General features: G+C 57.8%; 2 protein-coding genes across 2 annotated transcripts in view; both read right to left on the bottom strand.

Moving 5' to 3' along the window:
- Positions 1-9,341, bottom strand: part of BCOR (BCL6 corepressor) — an 82,284-nt gene extending 72,943 nt beyond the window's left edge. Inside the window, exon 1 of the mRNA XM_065677147.1 lies at positions 9,128-9,341. The gene's annotated coding sequence lies outside the window, so the exon portion shown is untranslated. The remainder of the gene's footprint in view (positions 1-9,127) is intronic.
- Positions 9,342-10,862: 1,521 nt separating this feature from the next.
- On the bottom strand, positions 10,863-19,073 carry LOC136013376 (uncharacterized). The gene is made up of 6 exons (XM_065677134.1): positions 19,044-19,073; positions 18,283-18,443; positions 16,290-16,371; positions 15,592-15,709; positions 14,910-14,950; positions 10,863-14,753 (listed from the first exon to the last, which is right to left on the bottom strand). The coding sequence occupies exons 1-6, from the start codon at positions 19,071-19,073 to the stop codon at positions 14,451-14,453; spliced, it is 735 nt and encodes a 244-aa protein (XP_065533206.1). The 3' UTR covers positions 10,863-14,450.
- Between the last annotated feature and the right edge of the window lie 415 nt (positions 19,074-19,488).

The raw sequence follows: 19,488 nt of genomic DNA, 5'->3' as shown, positions 1-19,488 counted from the left end.
GGAAGTTTTATTAACGAATAATAAAAAAAAGCAATCCTCCTGCTTGCTTACAATTAAACAATGACAGCTTGTAATGCATTCCTTTGAGACCTCCAGTAATATTGGGGCTCAGGGGACTTGAAATACCTAATTCACAGGGGTTTTTTAAACCAAGAATGGACCTTTATGATCAGCTGGTCTGACCTGCTACATATCATGGGCCAGTGAGTTTCAGCCAGACGTTCTTGTATCAGACTCATAAATTCTGGCTGAGCTTTTAACCTGGCATCCAGTCTTGCTCTGAAGACTTTTAAGTAACAGCAAACCCACTGCTTGCCTCAGTTGTTCCAGTGCTTGTGTTCCGTGTTTTGTTTTTTTTTTAAACACCTATTTCTGCTCAGAATTCATATAGCTTCATTTCCAACATAGGCTCTCATTATGCCTTTGTCTGCCACATTAAAGAGATCTCTACTATCAGAAATCTCCCCATAGAGACACTTAGGGCACTTAAAGACTGTGATCAAACCAAGTCATAGCCTCCTCTTGGATAAATTAATAGATGGGATTTCTTTAGTCTTTTGCAATAAGATGTGATTCCCAGAGCTTGAATCACTCTTGTAGCTCTTTTCTGATCCCATATTAATTTGCCAATGCAATTTTAACATGCAAACACCACAACAGAGCCGGACACAATATTCTGGCAATGGTCTCCATGTCAAAAGCATTAATGGCATCATTAAGCTTACTTGTTTAAAACCCTATGCAGATTACCTTTATAGATAGCTTTAGCAATACTGACTTTATTAAAACCCCATTTAAAAAGTCACCTGTCTTCATGCAGACTAGTGTTGTTCATCAAATTCACAGTGCTGAGCATCATTTGACCAAACTGCAAAGATAGCTTCGTTTTTCTAGCTGGGGCTTTTTCAGTGTCCATCAGCCCTAGTCTTCAATAGGGCTTCATATGTTTCTGCTTTTGCTGTAAGAAGCAACTGCTACATATACTCACAATGGCACTAGCCCTGGCTGTGTACTGTCAGAGATGAGCACAGACAGAGCTCCACTACACCATTCCCTCTCCTCCCTCTTCCTCTCTTGCAATGCTGAAGCCCCAGTTAAGTTCCAGCAAGACCTTCACTGTTGTCTTTTCACTGGCCGTGGTGTGGCTCAATTTTGAGACAGTACTTCCAGATACTTTACAGACAGCTTCCACAAGGGCTTCTTCAACCATGGCAAACAATCCCTTTCACACCCGAGCCCATTCCCCATTCACCTTCACATGAATGCTCCAAAAGACAGACACTAAGCAGGGTAAAGCTCTCCCACTAGACATTAAATGTATCATCTGATAAATAGAAGCTGCCATTCCTCTGCCCATCCTGGTGATGCCCATCCATTTTTCAGTCTACCCCAGCTTCTGAAATAGCCTTGCTGAGCAACGTCAGTATGGAATGGACATGGAAGGTCCATGTATTACAAAAGCATTAACTGTATTGCTCCTGTAACTTCCAAATCTCTGATCTATTCAAGCTACATCAGGAAACACTGCATGCAGTGAGAGCAACCACACTGGGTGCTGCAAGCCTGGACTCTGCATGAGATGGCCTGAGCTGTACCCTAGATGCCCTGGATTATTTGAGTGAGACTGGCTTCTAAAAGCCTCAGCTGTAGTTAGGACTGTGTTGTGCTGGGCCTTGTGTAATGAGGGTGAAACAAAGATCTCTTTCCATATTGTGTCCTCAAACACAGAAAATCATACAGGACAGATAGAGTCTTGGAAGTGGCTGAGCCTCAGCCTCATCGATGAACCCTGTGCTTCCTAGAAGGACTCATACCTGAGCAACACTCCTTTTATTTTCCTCCCATATGATAGGTCTTCTTCCATAGCCTTGGAGATTCACATCAATCATGATATTGTGGTCATGCATGAGACCAAAGGTGCTTTCCCCACCAGAAGCAATCAGACTGGCCTATGGCATCTTGTAACTCATTTATTCAGTTCCCCAGGCAGTTCCCACTGACGCATCTGCCCTAACAGAGGTTGTGGCACATGCTGGAAACTGGGTGAGAATAGTGGGCCTGCGCCATAGGCACCTTCTAGTGGGAAAGCAGCTATATGGAACCTGCCCAGGAAAGCTCGTCCCCGTATAGGCGTGATTCTCCATCTGCACAGATCTGTTTAAGGGACTTGTATACCACTTACTCTGCTATTGCCTCCAGGAACATGGTGCCAACACAGCATAAACCCTGTGTAGCTATGCTTTTTACCCTGGAGTGAACTCTTGATGAGGCTCATGTGATCTTAGAGGACCTTGAAGCTGCTACTGCAAACCCCAGAGAGGCCCAGCCTGCATAAACCAAGACAAGGGCAGAACAGGATTAATGGTTAAGTTGCTTTTGTGCATATGCTCCACCTCACATTCTGTGCCATGCAGTTGCACCACAACTGCCCCTTTAAGCTTAAATTATCCACAATAAAAGATTTTTCCCATGACACATGTCACAGCCTTCATGTCCTACTAGTAGCAGCCCTCCCTTCGTTTATTCTTTCCACGTGCCCTCGTTTTACTATGAGTCAGACACACTTGCCCTCTCTTACTATGACTTACACTTTCCTACCTCAGAGGACATTTATATCAGAAGACACATCTGATGGCCCAGTTTATAGACACCTTCTCGTACAACTGGCATCTCTCCTTTCCAAAACCATTGCCAGCCAGCCATCGAGTTTAAATCAAATTCTCCATTAGCCTTGACCGTGAAAAAGCCAGCACAGAGAAGTCACCTTTGTTATAACAACACACCCTTCAGTTGCACTTAATTCTAGTAAGCAGCCCATTATCCTCACTCACTGTACCAAAATGCAATTTATAATTTCAAAAAGCAATAATCATTCAAACCATCAGACCTGCAGTTTTGAGGCTCTGTGAGCCGCAGGGTGGGATTTCTTCTCTTCTTTCTAATTTACCTGCAAGCGCATGCCACCCAACCACTCGTGACAACCCGCTCTTTCTTCCTTCCTTCCAGGCTGCTGCAGACAACAGTATTTGGGTCTGAGTGACTGTTTTGGGGTCTGCTCTAACCCTCCAAGGGGTTTGTCATTAGTTTTCATGGAGAGCAGAACGAGGCTGTATGTGGAAAACCAATATTGACATTTCCTTGTTTAAATATCATACATCAGAGGGGGGTCACGGGAGCCAAGGCCACCAGAAAGGGTTCCCCCACTAGCTATTATTTCCTTTTAAAAAGCACCAGGGACACAGCAGCCTCCACTGGGCCTCACACCCGCATGTCTACTCCTCTCTGCGAGCTGGCTGACTGCTGCCAGTGCCACTTAGCAAATACAGATGTTCAGGTCTTTTTCTTTCACCACGGGTCTCACTCATCCCTGCACAGAGGCCTGGTACTAAATGAATGCCTCGTTTAAGCCCTCTTTTCAAGGCTATGCGAAATACATGCCCTATCCACGCTCACCTCTGTCTTTGCTTGCAAGAATCTACGGCGCTTTCCTATCAGATGTGAAACAAATGGCATTCAAACTTATTTTAAAAATTAATTGAACCAATACATCAACAACTTTCATGTTTTCAGAGTCTGCATGGCTCTCGCCTGGGAAATTAGAACTGCGGGAGGGTAATTTTGCATTTAAATCAATGGAGCTCTCTTTCCCTACAAGATTGCCTCCACACTTTGTAAAGCCAAGCAGTCCTACCGGGCTTTAGAAGAAGGAAGCCCATGAGGTGTCCCGCATCTATGGCACACCCAATCTCTTTGCTGGGGGAGGCTTCCTAGGGGGCTGGTAGTGGGGGATACAAGCCCTCCATTAGCACCACCCAATGCAATGCCACTGGGGGTTACTTCTATACTCTACACCCTGGTTCCCTTCTCCTCCCATTTATTTGAGCAGCACCTCACCTGCTGTGCCTTAATCCTTGTGTTTTCCCCGCGTTCCCCATGTGAGAGTGCTTCACTCTGAGAGCAGGCAGGCTTTCAAGGTGAGATCAGATGCTGAGCAAGGAAAAAGGGTGTTTGGGGACCGCTCGGAAAAAAAGAGCAGAGAAAGCAACGGAAGACATATCCTTTCCCAGGGAAGGAATGGCTGCAGGATTTCTCTTTTTATCCAAAGCCCTGAACGGATTTGCTGCTAAAAGAAAGGTAATCCACATTATGTAGAAACAAAATTACATTCACATGAACACACGCATACAAACGCACACTGTTCTAACTGCAGGACACAGGCTTTGGGAGCTGTGGCCTTGGAGAGCCACGGCAAAGGAGCCTGCAGAGGAAACCAGGAACTTGCCTGCCTCCCTGTACCACTAGCATCACTCTCCTGGTCATCTGCTGTTGTAGGTTTTTACAGTTTCGCTTCTGTTTTATAGGCAAGCAGAACGATCTGCCTTCTGTGCCTACAGAGTGCCCAGCATGCTAAAGCTGCTGCCAGGTAACACAATACTTGTGGACTTGGAAAGAGAAAATACCACTGAAATTTAGCCCCTATTTATCTCTATGCATCCTGAGCCTGACCTGAGTTCAAAACTTCCCACCACTGTATTGTGTTTAGGTGACAGCCACAGTACATTAGATGATGCAGGACAGAGTAAAAGCCCCACAGGCTTACAAATCTAAACAGAACCCAGAGAGGTGGCATACCTAGAGGTTGTAAGAACATGAAGACATCATTTAGGTGGTCACATAGTGGTCTTTAAGGGTTTTTGGTGACAGGACTTTTGAAAACATTTTTCCTCTGCTCGGGAGCATTCTGGAGGCAGTGAGATGTAAGGAAGTGATGAAAAAGAGAGATGCTGCGACTTGACAGTCACTGGGTGAACGATGAAGGTGCAAGCCTTCCAGCAAGAAGGGCTGCAGGCTGTTTTGGATGGGATGCCTGCAGTCTGTGAGTGCTGGCAGGAAGGGACTGGGGTCAGGAGGGGAGCCTGGGGTGCATCTGTGCTCGAAACTGAAGCAGCGTTCATACCTTTCAGTGCCCATACGACCACTGCAAGCCATAGGGGTTTGCTCATTCTGCATTATGGGTGCCCAGTCCCTCTAAATGTTCAAGACCAGGCTGGATAGGTCTTTGAGCAGGCTGGTCTAGTGGAAGGTGTTCCTGCCCATGGCAGGGGTGTTGGAACTGGGTGATCTTTAAGGTCCCTTCCAAACCAAACCATTCTATGATTCTTTGATTCTTTAGTAGTGTTCTCTACTGCTTTGTTTCTGAGGCTTAGCCATGGCCACATAACAGCACTTCCAAAGAGATTTTAAGATGCCTTTGGAGCAGTGAGGGACAGCAGCAAGACAACTATCTGAACCACTTTGGTCTAAGATATTGGGACTTAGATCCATCCAGGCGTTAATTCAGTGAAAGCCAGACAGGATCAGGCTGAAACTGGCATTATGCGCTGTTGGAGGCAAATCCACATAGTTTTAAGCACAGGCAAAGCATTTTCTATGGGGACCTGGAGTGCTTTACAAGAGCGCTTGAGGGACCAGGTGACTTTTAGCATGGTGAATTTCAGCAGTGTAACTAAGGCTTAACGTTGTGGCCATGGCCCTGCCTGAGGTAGGGATGACTGCAAAGGCCAAGTCAAGAAGTTGGAAAGATTTTTTTTTTCCTTTTCCATTGCCACTGTTTTTTTATGGCTTCTTATGTATATTGCTTGAAGAAAAAAGCGCTGTATCTTACCATCATGACACAAGCCTGTGTTCTTCTCTGCTTGCTAAAATGCTGGAGGTACCTAGCGAGAGAACAGCTCTGTGCAGAACCCACAGGGAAGTGAGGAGACCCTGGGGCCATTTTTGCCTACTGCTCTTCAGGTTGCTCAAAAGTTTTAGTCCTACCTTCAGTCAGTGAAGAACAAGGCCTGGGGCTAGAAACATCTGTGGTGTGTAATACCTATGCAATAGCTCTCCTATCACGTCACAAGGCAGGGACCCGTCAGCTACACCCAAAGCCCATCAGGCTGCTGGAAAGTGGGGTTCAGTATTGGTTTGCCACAAACCTGACCCCAAATACAGAAGAAGGACCTTGTCTCAAGGCAACCTGAAACAGCTGCATAGATACACACACATCTGCTGTTGTTCTTGCGCTCTTCCTTCAGGTGCTTCCTTGACATGGGACAGGGTGTCCCCAAGCCACCACTCACAAGTACCTACAAGCACTGCTCCCCAGCAACAGCTTTATATTCAGCTTTCCCCAGACAAGAGTTACTCTGACATCTTCACACACACATGCACACACAGAGGGATCTTTGCAAATGCTGTGTGCATGGTCTTTTGCTCTCCCGCTCCCCAGCAGACTGGGGCCCAGCCTGCCCAGACATGTGCCACCCCATACTTTGTCAACCATGCTTTGCCCAGAGCCTGTCCCCATCTCCTGCTCCTTCCGTAACTCCAATGCCAGCCACATCTGCAGCAGCAGAGCAACTGCATGAGGTGCACGGAGGACACGAGTCATTTACTTCCTACCCAGCTCTGTCTGCTGTGCTCCAGTGGGAGTCACACAGTGCTCTTGCTCCCAGTTCTTTTGTGGTGCGCAGAGGTATAGGGCAGGTTATAGATTTTTTTGCCTCTCTCTGGCAGTGCTTTGTACTCAGCAGGCCTCACGGTCTGCTCAGCTGCACAGACTGCTGGCTTGACGGCTTCTCCCTTCGCTTCCTCGGCCTTCCGCGATGCATTAAAACCTCCTCCAAGGCCAAGGCGAGAGTCAGAGGAAGGGGGTGCAGAGGGAGGAGGCAGGCTCCGTGGGGCACTGAGGCTGGGAATTGCTCCAGGGTGCTATTGACAGCCACGGAAGTGCCCGGGCTGCTCTGCAAGTGCAGGGCAGGCAGAAGCAGTGGTCGCGGGCAGAGAGGTGTCTCTTGCATGACCCGGGATTGAGGGGGCCAATCACCCAAACGCCGGCTCCTGTCGGGCTCCCGTGGAGCCGGGCATCGCCCCCAGACCCACGACCTGTCCGGGGACCCGGCCATGTCTCACCGGGATGTCTCTCGGCCACGCAGTCCACCCTCCCGGCGAGCTGGCCCCGCGGGACACCTGGGACAGCCTTGCCCCGCTGCTGCTGCTCCTGACCCCGGCCCCGACGGCGAGGCGCGGCCCGCCTCTCCCGGGACTGCGAGATGGTGCTGGCCGTGGCCAGCGGGTGCTCCTTGGACTTTGGGAGAGACCTAAATCGGCCCGAGGCACAACCCCAGAGGAGCACGTCAACACTGTAGTGGGGGCAGCCCCCGATGTCCCGCCTGGCTGAGGGTGGGGGCGGCTCCAGAAAATACCAAGTACGTGCTTGGACTGCATCAAAGGTATTTTTGATTTTCCCTTGGCTGTAACTTCCACCGTTCCTCTTTGGTTTATAGCTGCTCAAGTTTACTTGCAGAATTAAGACAGATTTTGGGGGGAGGGGGAGGAAGGGGGGAGGAAGCCTTTGTTCTCCGGAGTGTGCTTGTCTTACTTTTTGCATCATGTGGCCTGAGCGGCACCCCCTCTCCGCCCCGACCGTATTTATTCTATCTCGAGTGAGTCCTTTGAAGGAGAGGGCAGAGTTGTCGTTAACCCTCTGCGTGCCTGCTGGGCCCGACGCCGGCAGAGCCGACCCAGCGGGTCCTGGATCCCAGAGTCACGGGTACCGTTTCGACGAACGGCGTCAGCGTCGTGTGCCCCCACGCCCCAAAGCCCACCCCAAAGCGCCCGTCCCGTGGCCGGTCTCCGCGCCAGCCGTGCACCCGGGGAGCCAGCGGTGGTGGGCCTCTCAGAAAGAGCCGGGGATACCCCCTTGATCACTAGCAGGCTAGCCCGCTTAACACGAGGTTGGAGATGCCTACAAACTGGAAACAGCTGCCGGGCTTCGCTCTGGCCTGCCTGCTAAAATACGCCGATCTCCTTTTAATCTGTTTCATATTCACAAATTAAGCACTTAGCCTAGGTAATAAATCATGAGGCAGTTTACGAGGCTAGCAGGAGACAAACAAGTGGAAAGGGAAAACAATCGCCTAAAAGTGCATTAAATGGAAATGGAAAGACGCGCTCTGAAAGCCCAGCCCGCGCTTCCCGGGGCGGCGGCAGCACTCCGGGGGCCCCGGCCGAGCCCCGCCGCTGGCGGGGGGTGGGGGACAAGCCGAGCCGAGCCGAGCCGGGCCGGGCCAGCACTGCCCGCACTTCTCCGCTCCTCAGGGCTCCGAAAGCAGCCCGGGCTCCCACCTTTGTCTCCCCGGTCCCGGCCGCCCGTACCGGCTCCACCTGGGAGAGACTCCCGCGGCAGCCGGCCTGAAAATGATGACTCGGGGTGGTGATAACCCCGTCTCACACACACACACATACCGGCTTGGCCTCAGCCGGGGCGGGGGGGTGAGGAATGGGATGCTGGAAGAAATGAAGCGCTGGCTTGCTTCACGCCGAGCCGCTCGCAAGCGCCAGCGGGGGACGTGGCGTTCCCCGGTATCCCGGGGGAAGGCAGCCCGGAAAGGTGCCAAGATGTCCGGAGAGCACATGCCCGCCCGGCTCGCCCCGGGGCTGCCGGGCGCGGGGGCGGGGGAGCCGCTGGAAAGTAGCGCTGTGGTTACCGGAGTTGCTCCCCAACACCGTCTCCGGGACGGCCGGGGGAGGGGAGCACCACGGCCGGCGAGGGCCTCCCCCGGTCCCCCTCCGGCTACTGTCACGCTCACCACGCGAAGGGGCGGCGCGGGTAGGACGGGGATCCAGCGGGCAGGGCTCAGCCCTTCGGTTTCTGTGGCGGGAGAGGAGAACCGGGAGGCGGGGGAGCCTGCACAAGTGCGGCCGGGCGCTGGTAGCGGGGGGCCGGGGCGCCCCCGCGCTTTCCGCGGAGGCTCTTCCCGGGAGAGCCGCCAGCCGCCCCGGGGGACGCAGACGAAGGCCCCGAGACAAAAGACCCAGCGCTAAGACCCCTCCTGGCAAAGGCGCAGCCTGCCGAAAGTATTTCAGCAGAGACTTTTCTCACCCCATACTACCCCGGCGGGGCTCAGCGCCCGGCCGGTGGCTCCACGTCGTGTCGAGCCGTAGCAGCGGGAGCGAGCAGGGGAGTACGTGCGGGGCCGGGAGAGGAGGGGGGGGAAGGTCGGCAGCATCCCCCGGGAGAGGTTGTGGGGGGAGGAAGCGGTGATTTAAAGGGACTCCCGTGAAAGGGAACGACACAGACCTGCGGCCGTTCGCTGAGTCCGATCTGCCGAGCTGTGGGTGCGAAGAGGCGCTGTCAGGGGCTATTTATCTCTCGCCGGAGCGGAGGCTCCGGTCCCCGCATCGCCCGCCGGTAACAATGGCAGCGGCCGGCGGCGGAACGGATGGCGGAAGATGCCGCCGCGCTCCGCTCAGGCGGGCTTGCTCATGCATCCCTCTTGGCCGGAGCCTTTCGCTACTGCTTCTCCGCCGAGAGCTGCAGCCCGCTCCCCTCACCCCCTCCTCTCCACCCCACACCGCCCGCCCTTCCCCAATTTTCCATTTTCGGGACTTTGGCGCGGAGCCAGAAATGTCAGGAGGGGATGAAACTTGACACAGAGATCTCAACCCAGAGCGATTTCCTCCATCCAACCCCCCTCCCCCCCCCCCCCCCCCCCATCCCCCGCCTCCGTCCCCAAGCCCTTAACTTGAAGATAGTTTGGCCATATTTCATTTTGAGAAGAAGGGGAAATTGCAGGTCACTGGTGCATGGTCGGGCCGGGTGCATTTTTTTAATTTAAAACGGTAGACACCGAGGCCTGAAAAGCATCTGCAGCCCGTGCACTTCAGCTGCTCCTCCCGGCTGTGGCTCGGTTAACCCCTGTGTGCCCCGGCCGGCCGCCCCTCAGCGCCGGCAGCACCCCTTGCCCGGGGGTACCTCGGCTCTGTCCGGGTGGCCGCACCGGCTTGGCTGCCCCCCACTTCGCCACCAAGCTTCGGGGCTCGATGGTATCCGCAGCCTGTTGCCGGAAGGGGGGGGGGGTCCTCGCTGTTTCCAGGTCCCGCTGCTCCCCAGCCCTGGGCGGCCTGGGACAGCGCTCCCCGGGGAGCCCCCGCAGCTCCGGCCGGGGACCCAGGCACCGGGAGGGATGCTCGGAAGCTCCCTCCGCCCCCAGCCCTTCCCCAGTCCCCCCTATCTGGGACCCACAGGGGGGCTCCCCTCGGCCCCAGCCAGCTGGGCGTGCTGATAAGGGCTGGGGGGCAGGGGACAGAGCCGGGGCGCGGGAGGGAAAGCTCCCGAAAAGAGGAGAGCAGGGAGCAGGGCCCGAGCTAACTCCGGGAGGGATGCCTCAGCACTTTCTCTATTATGCATTTCCAGCACAAGGAAAGCTAATTCCTCCGCTGAGGGCCTCAATCAGGCATTTATTTGACACTCATGATGCATGAACGGCTAAACACTAGTCTAAGCGGAGGATCAGCCGCTAGTTTATAGCTGGAGAGGTGGGTTTTTTTTTAATGCAGGTGAATTATGTTGATCTCCGAATGCCTCGTATTCCTGGAAGGGGGGGCGGGAGGGAGAAGGGGGGAGACAGAACGAAAACAAGGGGAGAGTGAAGGGGAATGAACTTCTTCACGCTCTTCTCCCGCACACCCGGAAAACTCTGGACGAGAGTTCTGTCTGGCACTACTCCCCACGGCCTTCTTTTTCCCCTGCTGCCCCCCCCTCTCCCCACTGCGCTGCGTGCTGGCCCGGCAGAGCCCCATGCGCATCCCGCTCGGGCCAGGCCGAGCCGTGATACGTGGCTCGCCCGTGCCACGGCGGGGAAATATTCCCCCGGGGGTTCAAGGCGTAACATGGAGCGGGGAGAGTCACGGAGACAACATGGAGTGGGGGGGGGGAGAAGAGGAGGAGGAGGAAGAGGAGGAGGGGAGAAACCATATGGAGCAGGAGGGAGGGAGGCGACGCGGAGCGAGCTGAGCCGGCAGAGCAGGGGAAGGACAGGGGAGCCGGGGCCTGGGGCGCTGGAGGGAACAGGGGCAGCCGCGGGTGGAAACCGGGGAGACTGAGTGGTAGTGGGGGCATCCGGGCCGTGCTGCCCGCGCTCCCGAGGGGCTGCGCCTTGTCGCCATCTCCCCTGCGCGTTCCCGGGCACTGCCCTTTATCCTCCCCGCTGAATTTATTTTGAATTTATTTTTTTCCCCTCCCGCTGGCCTCTTTCCAGCTGTTGTTCCGGGACTGAAAAAAATAACTAAGTAGGAGTCATGTCTTGCGGCTTGCACCGTCTCTTCTAACGCCTGAGTTCAATTTTACACAACATTTAATACAAATATTAAAAATCAATATATCAAGGGGGTTGTTAATGAAATGTTGAGTATGTGCCACCAGATAGGATTTCGGTGGGAAACATGTCTGGTTTCGCAAAAGCTGAATGCGGTTGTATTCTTTATCCTCCTGCTAGGAAACAAAAGATAAAGGTGTTCATTAAATCATATCAAATCGAATTAAACTCTGTTGGCGGGTCCCTCCAGCGAAACAGAAGTCTGAAAAGCAAGGGATATAAAATGAATCTCAGTGCATCTCTTGACAACGGAACAGGAATCGGAACGCATTAAAAATAAATCAGAGCGCTGCTGTAGGTCACAACACGAAGATTAGACTGTACTGGAATAATGGGACGGGAGACAGAAAGGCAGAGACTACACACTGCAGGTACACCCCGGCACTGGAAGGGGAAGCCAGATTCTTTAAGCGATAGGTCACACCAGGTCTGGAAGAGTCTGCCCCGTTCAGGCTGCTCCTTCACCGCCACTTCCCTGGCTCTCGGGACTGCAGAGCTCCCCAGGTTCTCGGCACGGTGCCAGCTCAGCATTTTGCAGGCTGGTGGCCTTGCCTGTCCTCTGTGTGTGCGTGTGAGTCCCGGCTCTTCGCACCTCTCCCTTTGCTCCACGCTGGCCGGTGCCCTCTCTCCCTGCTCGGCCGAGTTGCCTGCCGTTCCGTGCGCAGCCTCGCGCTGTTCAGCCATTCCCCATGCCCCCACTCAGCCCTCGCAGGAGGCCTTAGGAGAAGTCTGCGGAGCGAGCTGCCAAAACCCCGGCAACTGCCCGGGCGGCGCGGAGCGGGACGCCGCTGACAGCCGCCGCCGCCGCAGCCCTGCCCGGCCCCCGTCCCGGTGGCAGCGCCCGTTGTCTCCGCGCCCAGCTCCAAGCCCTGCGGCGGGGGAAGGGGGAGAACGATGGAACCAGGGGGGCATCTGCCCGCTGCCGCGGTGCGGCCGGGAGATTCTGGTGACGGTGGGAGCCCAGGCCGCGGCCCCATAGGAACCTGAGGTGCACGCCTTGCTCCTGCACCTTCTGCTGTATCGGGCTCCAGCCTGGGTTGTGCTCTGGGGGGAGCTGAGGGCAGCGGCGAAAGCGTCGGGAAAGGCCTGTGACCGCCGGGGCGGGGGTTGCCGGCCTCTCTCTGAACTATCGCTCAGCTTCCCCAGGCTTGGACTTCGCTCTTGGCTCTCCTGGCCCGGTTCCCTTCGCTCTCCTTTCCAGACGGCACGTAAGGCCAGTCCCTCCCTCCCCACAGCTCCACCGTCCCGGTTTGTCGGTGGGTGCTGAACAGGAGGGGTTTGTGCTCGCCAAGCCCTACCCGGGCAGAGGGGCTGCACAGCTCCTGTTCTGGTGGGGGTCGCCTTTCCCCCCCGTGGGCCTGCAGAGGATGGTGCTGCAAAGAGGCACGAGAAGGGACTGAGGGGCTGGGGAGTGGTGGAATGGTCATTCCCTTCCCCGGCGGCCCCGCCACAGGCGGCCAGTGCCGCCGGGGAGACCGCGGCATCCCTGCTGCCGGCGGAGCAGGGAGCGAGCGGTGAGGCAACGGGGAGGCTGATGCGCGGCAGCCGGGAGGGAGTTCTCGGCACCAAGCCCGGAACGCGCAGCGACAACGGGAGCGGCCAACGGGGCCGGCATTACTGAGCCCTGCCGACCCGGCGGCGGAACGGGAGCTCCGCGAGCACTGCTGCAAACCCTCCTGCCGCTTCGCCATCGGGCGGCTCCGTTTCCCCCCATTCCCCGCCTCCCTCCTCCCCGAGGCCGGCCGTGCCGCACGGCAGCGGTTAGGCGTGCATCCGCGACGGAGCGCGATAAACAAGGGAGGCCGGCTGTCCGCCGCCCGCTGCCAGCCCGAGGGCACCGTCCCCGGCACCGCAGGGAGGCTCCTTACCCTCTCCCGCTCCGGTCTCGGGGCGACGGGAAGCCGCCGCGGGACCCCGAGAGCGGCGGAGCGGGGCGAAGTGGGGGGCCGGGGACGGGAGGTCGTGGTGGGGGCGTGTTGTCGGTAGGAGCTCTGTGCGGCGGCTCCGTGTGCGGCTGCATCTCGCCCTATGGACCGTGCTGCGGGCTCCTCTCGTCGGGAGCGCAACTTCTGCTCCGACCTGAAGTCGCAGCTCCTCTGTTTATTTCCCCGGCCGCGGTGGCCGGCTGCCAAGCACGCCGACCTTGCCTATTAAAAACCCATTTTTCTTGCCCTGCGCGGAATAGCAGTTTGCTTGCTGTGCTTCGTTGTTCCGTTAAAATAAAGCGCTGCAAAGTCTGCTCGGGGGTACCGGGGAAGGGTGAAGGGTGATAGGGGTTGGCGGTGAAGCTGTGTTCGCCTCATGCGTCCTGCCCGGGGCCCTGCCGCCTCCCGGGACGCCCGTGTCGCAGCCCTCTGCTCGGCCGGCCGCCGCCGTGCCCCGGTATCGCGGCGGGGGCCGGCCCTGGCTCCCCAGCCAAGTCACTTCCTGCCCTCTGGAGCCGCGGCCCTCGCCGGCGGCCAAGCGGTAGCTGGGTCTGGCTGGGGTACGGCGGGCAGAGGTGCCGGGCAGAGAGGCGGCAGCGGCGGGCTGGAAAAATCAACACGCAGCAGCGGTGGCGGAGGGCGGCATCTGATCCCATTAGCCGGGCTGAGCCGGAACACAGCGGTCACCGATGCCCGAGGCGTCAGAAGCAGCGGGAGGGCGATGCTCTCCACCCCGGTGTCCGCCCCGGAGCCTCCTAGCCCTTATCGGCGGCGTCAGCCGGTGCCCCTCACCCCAGGGGGACGGGAGCCCGGGGGCTTTGTGCCGCTGGTCCCGGTGGCCGTTTTGCCCCGCAGCTTAGTTCAGCGGCGGCGCTGCCTCCCGGGGCACGCTCCGGTGCGCCCGCCCTGGCCAGGCCCTGGCTCGCTGCTCCCTGACCCTTGGCATTGCCCCTGGGCTCCGAGCTCCCTTCGACGGCCAAGGGCAGCCTCTCTTCTGTTCTTCTCTAGGGCAATCTAAAAGTCGTCTGAAGCAAGCTGCTTTTAGAGCAGATACAATAAAGTATATTGAAATAAGGCTGTGGTTGGTGTTTCCAGCGATACTTAATGGCACTCGCGGTAAACAGTCCCTCTCTGTGCTAGCGGGGAAAATCATCCAGACACAAGCACATTCCACCCTCTTTAGGGCTCCCTGGCTGTTATTATAGTTATTGCATTACTCTGGTGTAAGCCTTTTGTAACTAAGCTTCTATAAAGCCCCGCTTACAAGCACCCTGATTAGAATTTTCCTTGCCAGTAACCAAAGGCCACCCGCTTTCCAGTGCTATACAGAGGGAGCCGTCAACAGCCACCCCTCTGAATGTACGCTTTGTTCCTGGCAACAAGGCAACGAGTGGGCTTCTATCGGGGAGAATGCAACCCTTCTTTTAAATATCGCACAGCCGGAGCTGCTGGGGCACCGGACTCCAAGGGTGGGGGCCTCCACAGAGGGAGAGAGGGGCGGCGGGGTCACGGGAGCGCGGTGTGGCCGAGCACTTACGCTACTCACGATGCGTCTCCAGCTCAGCCGATGGCCAGGGATCGGTTGCTGATCCCGGCTCAGGGGCGGGGAGAACGGGAATGGGGCCTGGATGGAGAAGGAAAGGAGGACGCCGGATAATGGTTTCCCTGCGGCACACACCGCTGCGGCACCGCGGCTTCCAGCTCCCCTGGTGCAGGGTGGGAAGCAGGGCCAGGGAGGACCCGAGCGGAGGAGACGGACGCGACCCCGCGGATGCCCCACCTGGCCACACCAGCATCCTCTCTCCTCACGACCTGGCGCCCCTGGAAAGCAAACACCGGACGGGTTGCGGGTTAGACATCGCCGTTTCTTGCAAACACGGCTTGGCTGCTGGGCATCCCCCTCCTCGGGGACGGGGAATCCCCCAGCCACTGGGAAGGAGCCCGGCGCACCCAGGGAGCTCCTGCGGGCAGCTGCAGGCAGCGGGCAGGCTGCCGGCCGGCCTCCCCCAGGCGGGCTCCGCAGCCAGCCTGATTATTGTGAGCGCCCGAGAGCCCGTCTGCTCGGGTGTAAGTAATTCGTGCTATGTCCAACATGTGACATTACTAAGGGGGTGAGAGCTTGGCGCTCAGAAGGCCGAAACGCTGGGCTTTCACTTTCATTCAGGATGTGTGTAACACATAGTCTTTTCTCAGCTCGCCCGATTTTTAACTTCCTCTAAACCTCTCTTTGCTCTGAGAGCAACGAGAGACCGAGAGGAAACATGCTGCTGCTGTGCAAAATGTGGACCATGTGTGGGAACTATTTACTCAGAGTGCAACTGCAGGCACCAGGCGAGGGGCTGGCAGGGCCAGGAAGCAGTGGAGAAAAAGGCTACGTCTCTCTTGCTTTTCTTTTTTTCCCTCCCCTTCGTCTTCCCTAAAGCCAAACCACGTCGCTGTGTGTAACAGTGCGTTTTACTGACTTCTCGCTGGGCGCGTTTGTTGGTGGTTTTTTTCTTCTTTCCAGGCCAAGGCTTTCGCGATCTTTTTGTGCTCACCCACCTCAAGCCTCAGCGGGCAAAGGGTTAAATCTGCGGAGCCCTGCAAGGAAGCAGCCCTGTTTCAACAGAAGGGAAAAAAAATGGGAAAGAAAAAAATACGAGAGGGGGAGAAAGGAGCGGGAGCGTGAGGAAGCAAGCAGAGAAGGCTGCACGGTCCCCTGATCGTCCCTTTGGCTGCCGTAGAATAATAACAATAATCCCCAGCCTTTCTTCTATTTGGCTGTATCAGGAAGTGCCTCTGGCCTTGAAGCTCCCTATTACCTCTTCCTTCACTTCCACCCCCCCGTCCTTTCTCTGGGAAGTGAGAAGAAAAAGGTCTGCAGCTGACAAATATTATCCATCCTTTTCATCGATCGGAGCATATACAGATGTGATAGCTTGATGTACACTGCAAACCGGCTGATCCATCGCTTTCTCACTCTCTCGCTGGCTCTGGTTCGCCCCCCTCCTCCTCTTCCCCCTTTGTTCTCCCCCCCCCCCCCCCCCGCCTTTCCCTCTCTTTAAATAGATTTCAAGGCGCTGCCTGTTGGAGAGCAGCTCTCCAGAGAGAGCGAGCTATTGCTTCCCTGCCGATAGCCTCCCCCCTTCTCGGGTTTCCAAACAGAAAACAATCTCCCGACCGAAGAACCTGTAGTGGTGCTGCAGGAAGGAGTTAAACCAGCGAGCGAAGGAGCCAGCTGCCTGCAGCATCTCTTTCGAGCCCTGTGTAAAGAATAAAACCGTAAAACCGGCGGTCTCCGTTGCGCACCATCACGTGCGATAGGGGCAGCCTGTCCCAGACCAGTTCCCGGCCTGGCTCCTGGCCCTGGCGAGGCTGTCCCGGGCCCCTGTGTGGCCAGCGGAGCGCGGCTCGGAGCGGGAGGCTGCAAGGCGGCTGGCTGCGCGGAGCGAAAGGGTTAAGCCTCCCCTCCACCGCCCTCCTCTCTCGCCAGAGAATAAGCGCTCGCACCAAGCGTTTCTGGGGAGGCAGGCTGCGAGCAGGCCTTTGGCCATGGATCCATGGCTACCTTCGCTGCCTGTCACAGAAGCGATGACCCTTCCCCGGTGCCCGGTGCAATAGGGCTGGGCTGTTAACAGGCACTTGCAATCAGTTTTCCGAAAGGTTAGCCAAGGTCCCCGGTTCTTGCAGACGGGAGGCGTTACGAAACCGCCTTTGTATCTGCATGCACTTACATAAAAAAAGGCGAGGAGGAGGCGAGGGAGAGGGATCGGCCCTCCCCAGGCGGGGAGCCAGCCGGGCCGGGGGTCCGGAGGTTTCCCCAGGCGGGCTTGGGGACCCCCATCGGCATCTCCCTCCGCAGAGGCACCCGACCACCGGCCGGCAGCTCCCCCGCCGGAGAGCTGGGGTGACCCTCACCGCCACCCCTAACCCCCCCCTAGTCGTGCCCGGTGCTCGCCCGGTGCTGGAAAGAGTCAGCCGGCGGCGGGTCTGCCGAAGCGCAAAGGGAGTGGGAGGAGGGAAAAGCGCTATCCGGAGAGCTGTTGTGACAGATGCTAAGCTTTGCCCTACGCGTGCTGGTGAGAGAAGGAGTAAAAAGCAAGCTGCTTTTTCGATCGAGCAGCTTCCCCGAGCGTCGGAAGGAGCGGCTTGCTAGAAAGCCGTCCATCAGCAACCAGTCCAACCTGCCCGTGATAATATGCGATCAACACCAAATCACCCCCGCTAGGCACGATCCATCATCGCTACGATGCAATGGGCCCTTGTATGGATGTGTCTACACGGGGGGCGGGGGGGAGAGGAGGGAGCTGAAAAGGGAGAGGGAAAGCGTGTGTGGATGTGTGTGCTGGGGGGGGCAGCATCCACCGGAATGGGAATCGCCGCCTCCCCCGGCTCTCGGCGCTGCCCGAGCCAGCGGAGCTTAAAGTTCCTGGGCCGGGGCTGAGCGGGGAGTCTGGCCCTCGGCCTCGCCGCCGCCTCCGACTGACATCAGCCTCCCCTCCCCCCCCGCTCCTCCTGGGCGAGCTTGACTGGCGGAAAATTAATAATTAATACGGTGAAATTGATTAAAGGGCTGGGCGCGCAGTGGGGGCGCTCGGTGAGCTCTTCCCCTTCTTCCCGGCCGCGCCGCATCCGCCTCCCCGCCGGCAGTGGCCGGGAGCGGGGACTTGCCGCCGCCGAGGCGGGGAAGCTCCGGGGCAGCCCAGCCCGAGCAGGAAGGAAGAGGGCGGCGGGGACCGGAGAGGGGGAAGAAAGCAGCGGCTGCAGCAGCAAACCCCGCTGGGTGGCTGATTGAAACCAAGACCGGCCGCGCTACCAGCAGCAGCACCGGCAGCAGAGGGCTGCCTCCGAGGTTGGCTCGGCGCAGCCGGGAGGGTGTATGTGTACAAAGCCGGGTCCCGAGAGCTGCCCGAGGGCGGTGCTCCGCACACAAGGCCAGCCTTTCCCCCCGCTTCCCCCCCCCGCCTTTATCCCCTACCGCGATCGGTCTCTGCCACGGAGGGAGTGGGGAACCGCAGGGGACTCGGCCCGGCCAGCGCAAGCCTCAATCTCCACCCCCGCGGAGGTGGGAAAGGGTTAAACGTCTATGGGGACGGGGAGAGGAGGGCGGGGGATGGGGCGAAAGGGGAGGGGGTTCCGAGCACAGCGCTGAGCGCAGGGAAACCACAGCGCACCTGGGCTCGGCTCGGGAGCCGGAACGAGCCGCCGCCTCCTCCTCCCTCTTCACTCCCTCCTGCCCGCCCTTCCTCCAGCTCGGTGCCTGTCTGGCCCGTATCGCGGCTCTGTATCTGCAGCAGCGGGAGCTCAGCTCCTCTGTTCCTATCAGCTGCTCCCTCTAACCCTAGTGACCCAGATAAGCGCTGCAGCCTCGCCTCTTCCCCCTCGTCCACCCCCCGCCCGCTAGCGCACCGGGGGCCCCGGCCCGGCCCTCCCTGCCCGCCGTGTCATCTCCCGCCGTTTCACAGCTGGACTGTGGGCCGCCCCCGGCCCGTTCCTCGGCCAGCAGCCACTGCGGGCTCCTCCTGTCCCCGACTTCGGGCGAGGGGGGCAAAGCTGGCCACGCACCACCCCCTCCCCTGGATTGAAGAGGCGCCCCCCCCCCCCGTGCCCTTGTCGTTCGCCCAGGGGCCATTGTTGGCCTGCGCTGTGCCATCCCGCCGTCAGAATAATAAAGGCAAAACAAACACCCCGATCCGGTCTTTCCTGGCCACGCGGGTCGGAGCCACCGCAGCCCGAGTGTTGTTATTCTTGGGCTGGAAATAGCCCTGGCTCCGCCCTAGACAATCGCCTGTCAGAGGCTTCTTCTCTCCGCTCCCCGGAGGCCCTGCCCTGCTTTATTTACTTTTGAAGTGTCTGGATTGATGGACAACTGCGGGCGGCACTTTCTTTCCCTGGCTCCCTCCTGCACCGGGGTTCCGGCGGAGCCTCCGCTTACCGCACCCGGCGCTCCGCGCCAGCTCCGCATGACCCAAGATAACCCAGCCCCGGGGAGGCCGTGCCGAGCGGGGGGAGGGCGCTTCGCAAGCCAAATCAAACAGAAGAGATCGATCCCTCTGTGCCCAGCCGGGGCCGCGGGAGCGCCTCTCTCAGCAGCGCCTAGGCGGGAGAGAGGGGGCAAAGCTGCGGTCCCCGCGGATGCGGAGCGGCCCGTCCTCCCCACCCCCGCTTGCCCGCCCGGAGGCGAGGGCGGAAGGGAGATCGCGGCTGGGCCCGTAATGACACAAGGGATAAACACCAAAGTTATCACCAGCCGTGACCAAAATAAATGCCTGTGATAAAAAAGCACTGACAGGATGATCCATTACGCGGGTGTCACTGCCTACAACGAGGTTCAATCAGATACGCCGGTTGCTGTGGACAACGGGGAAAGCGGCGGTACC

The sequence above is a fragment of the Lathamus discolor genome, chromosome 4, assembly GCF_037157495.1.
Source record: "Lathamus discolor isolate bLatDis1 chromosome 4, bLatDis1.hap1, whole genome shotgun sequence".
Classification (NCBI taxonomy): Eukaryota; Metazoa; Chordata; class Aves; order Psittaciformes; family Psittacidae; genus Lathamus; species Lathamus discolor.
The sequence above is the reverse complement of the archived record's forward strand: the minus strand, read 5'-3'. Positions and strand labels throughout refer to the sequence as shown.

Bases quoted from the DNA above. Each gene is read 5' to 3' on its own strand.
- LOC136013376 (XM_065677134.1), bottom strand. From the start codon at position 19,073: ATGCGGAGCTGGCGCGGAGCGCCGGGTGCG. The intron at 16,372-18,282 runs GTGCGCTGTGGT...TTCTTTACACAG, and splicing joins GGCTCCCGAGCCGAGCCCAG to GGCTCGAAAGAGATGCTGCA. The intron at 14,951-15,591 runs GTCAGTAAAACG...TTTGCTTTCCAG, and splicing joins ACAAACGCGCCCAGCGAGAA to GGGCGCCAGGTCGTGAGGAG.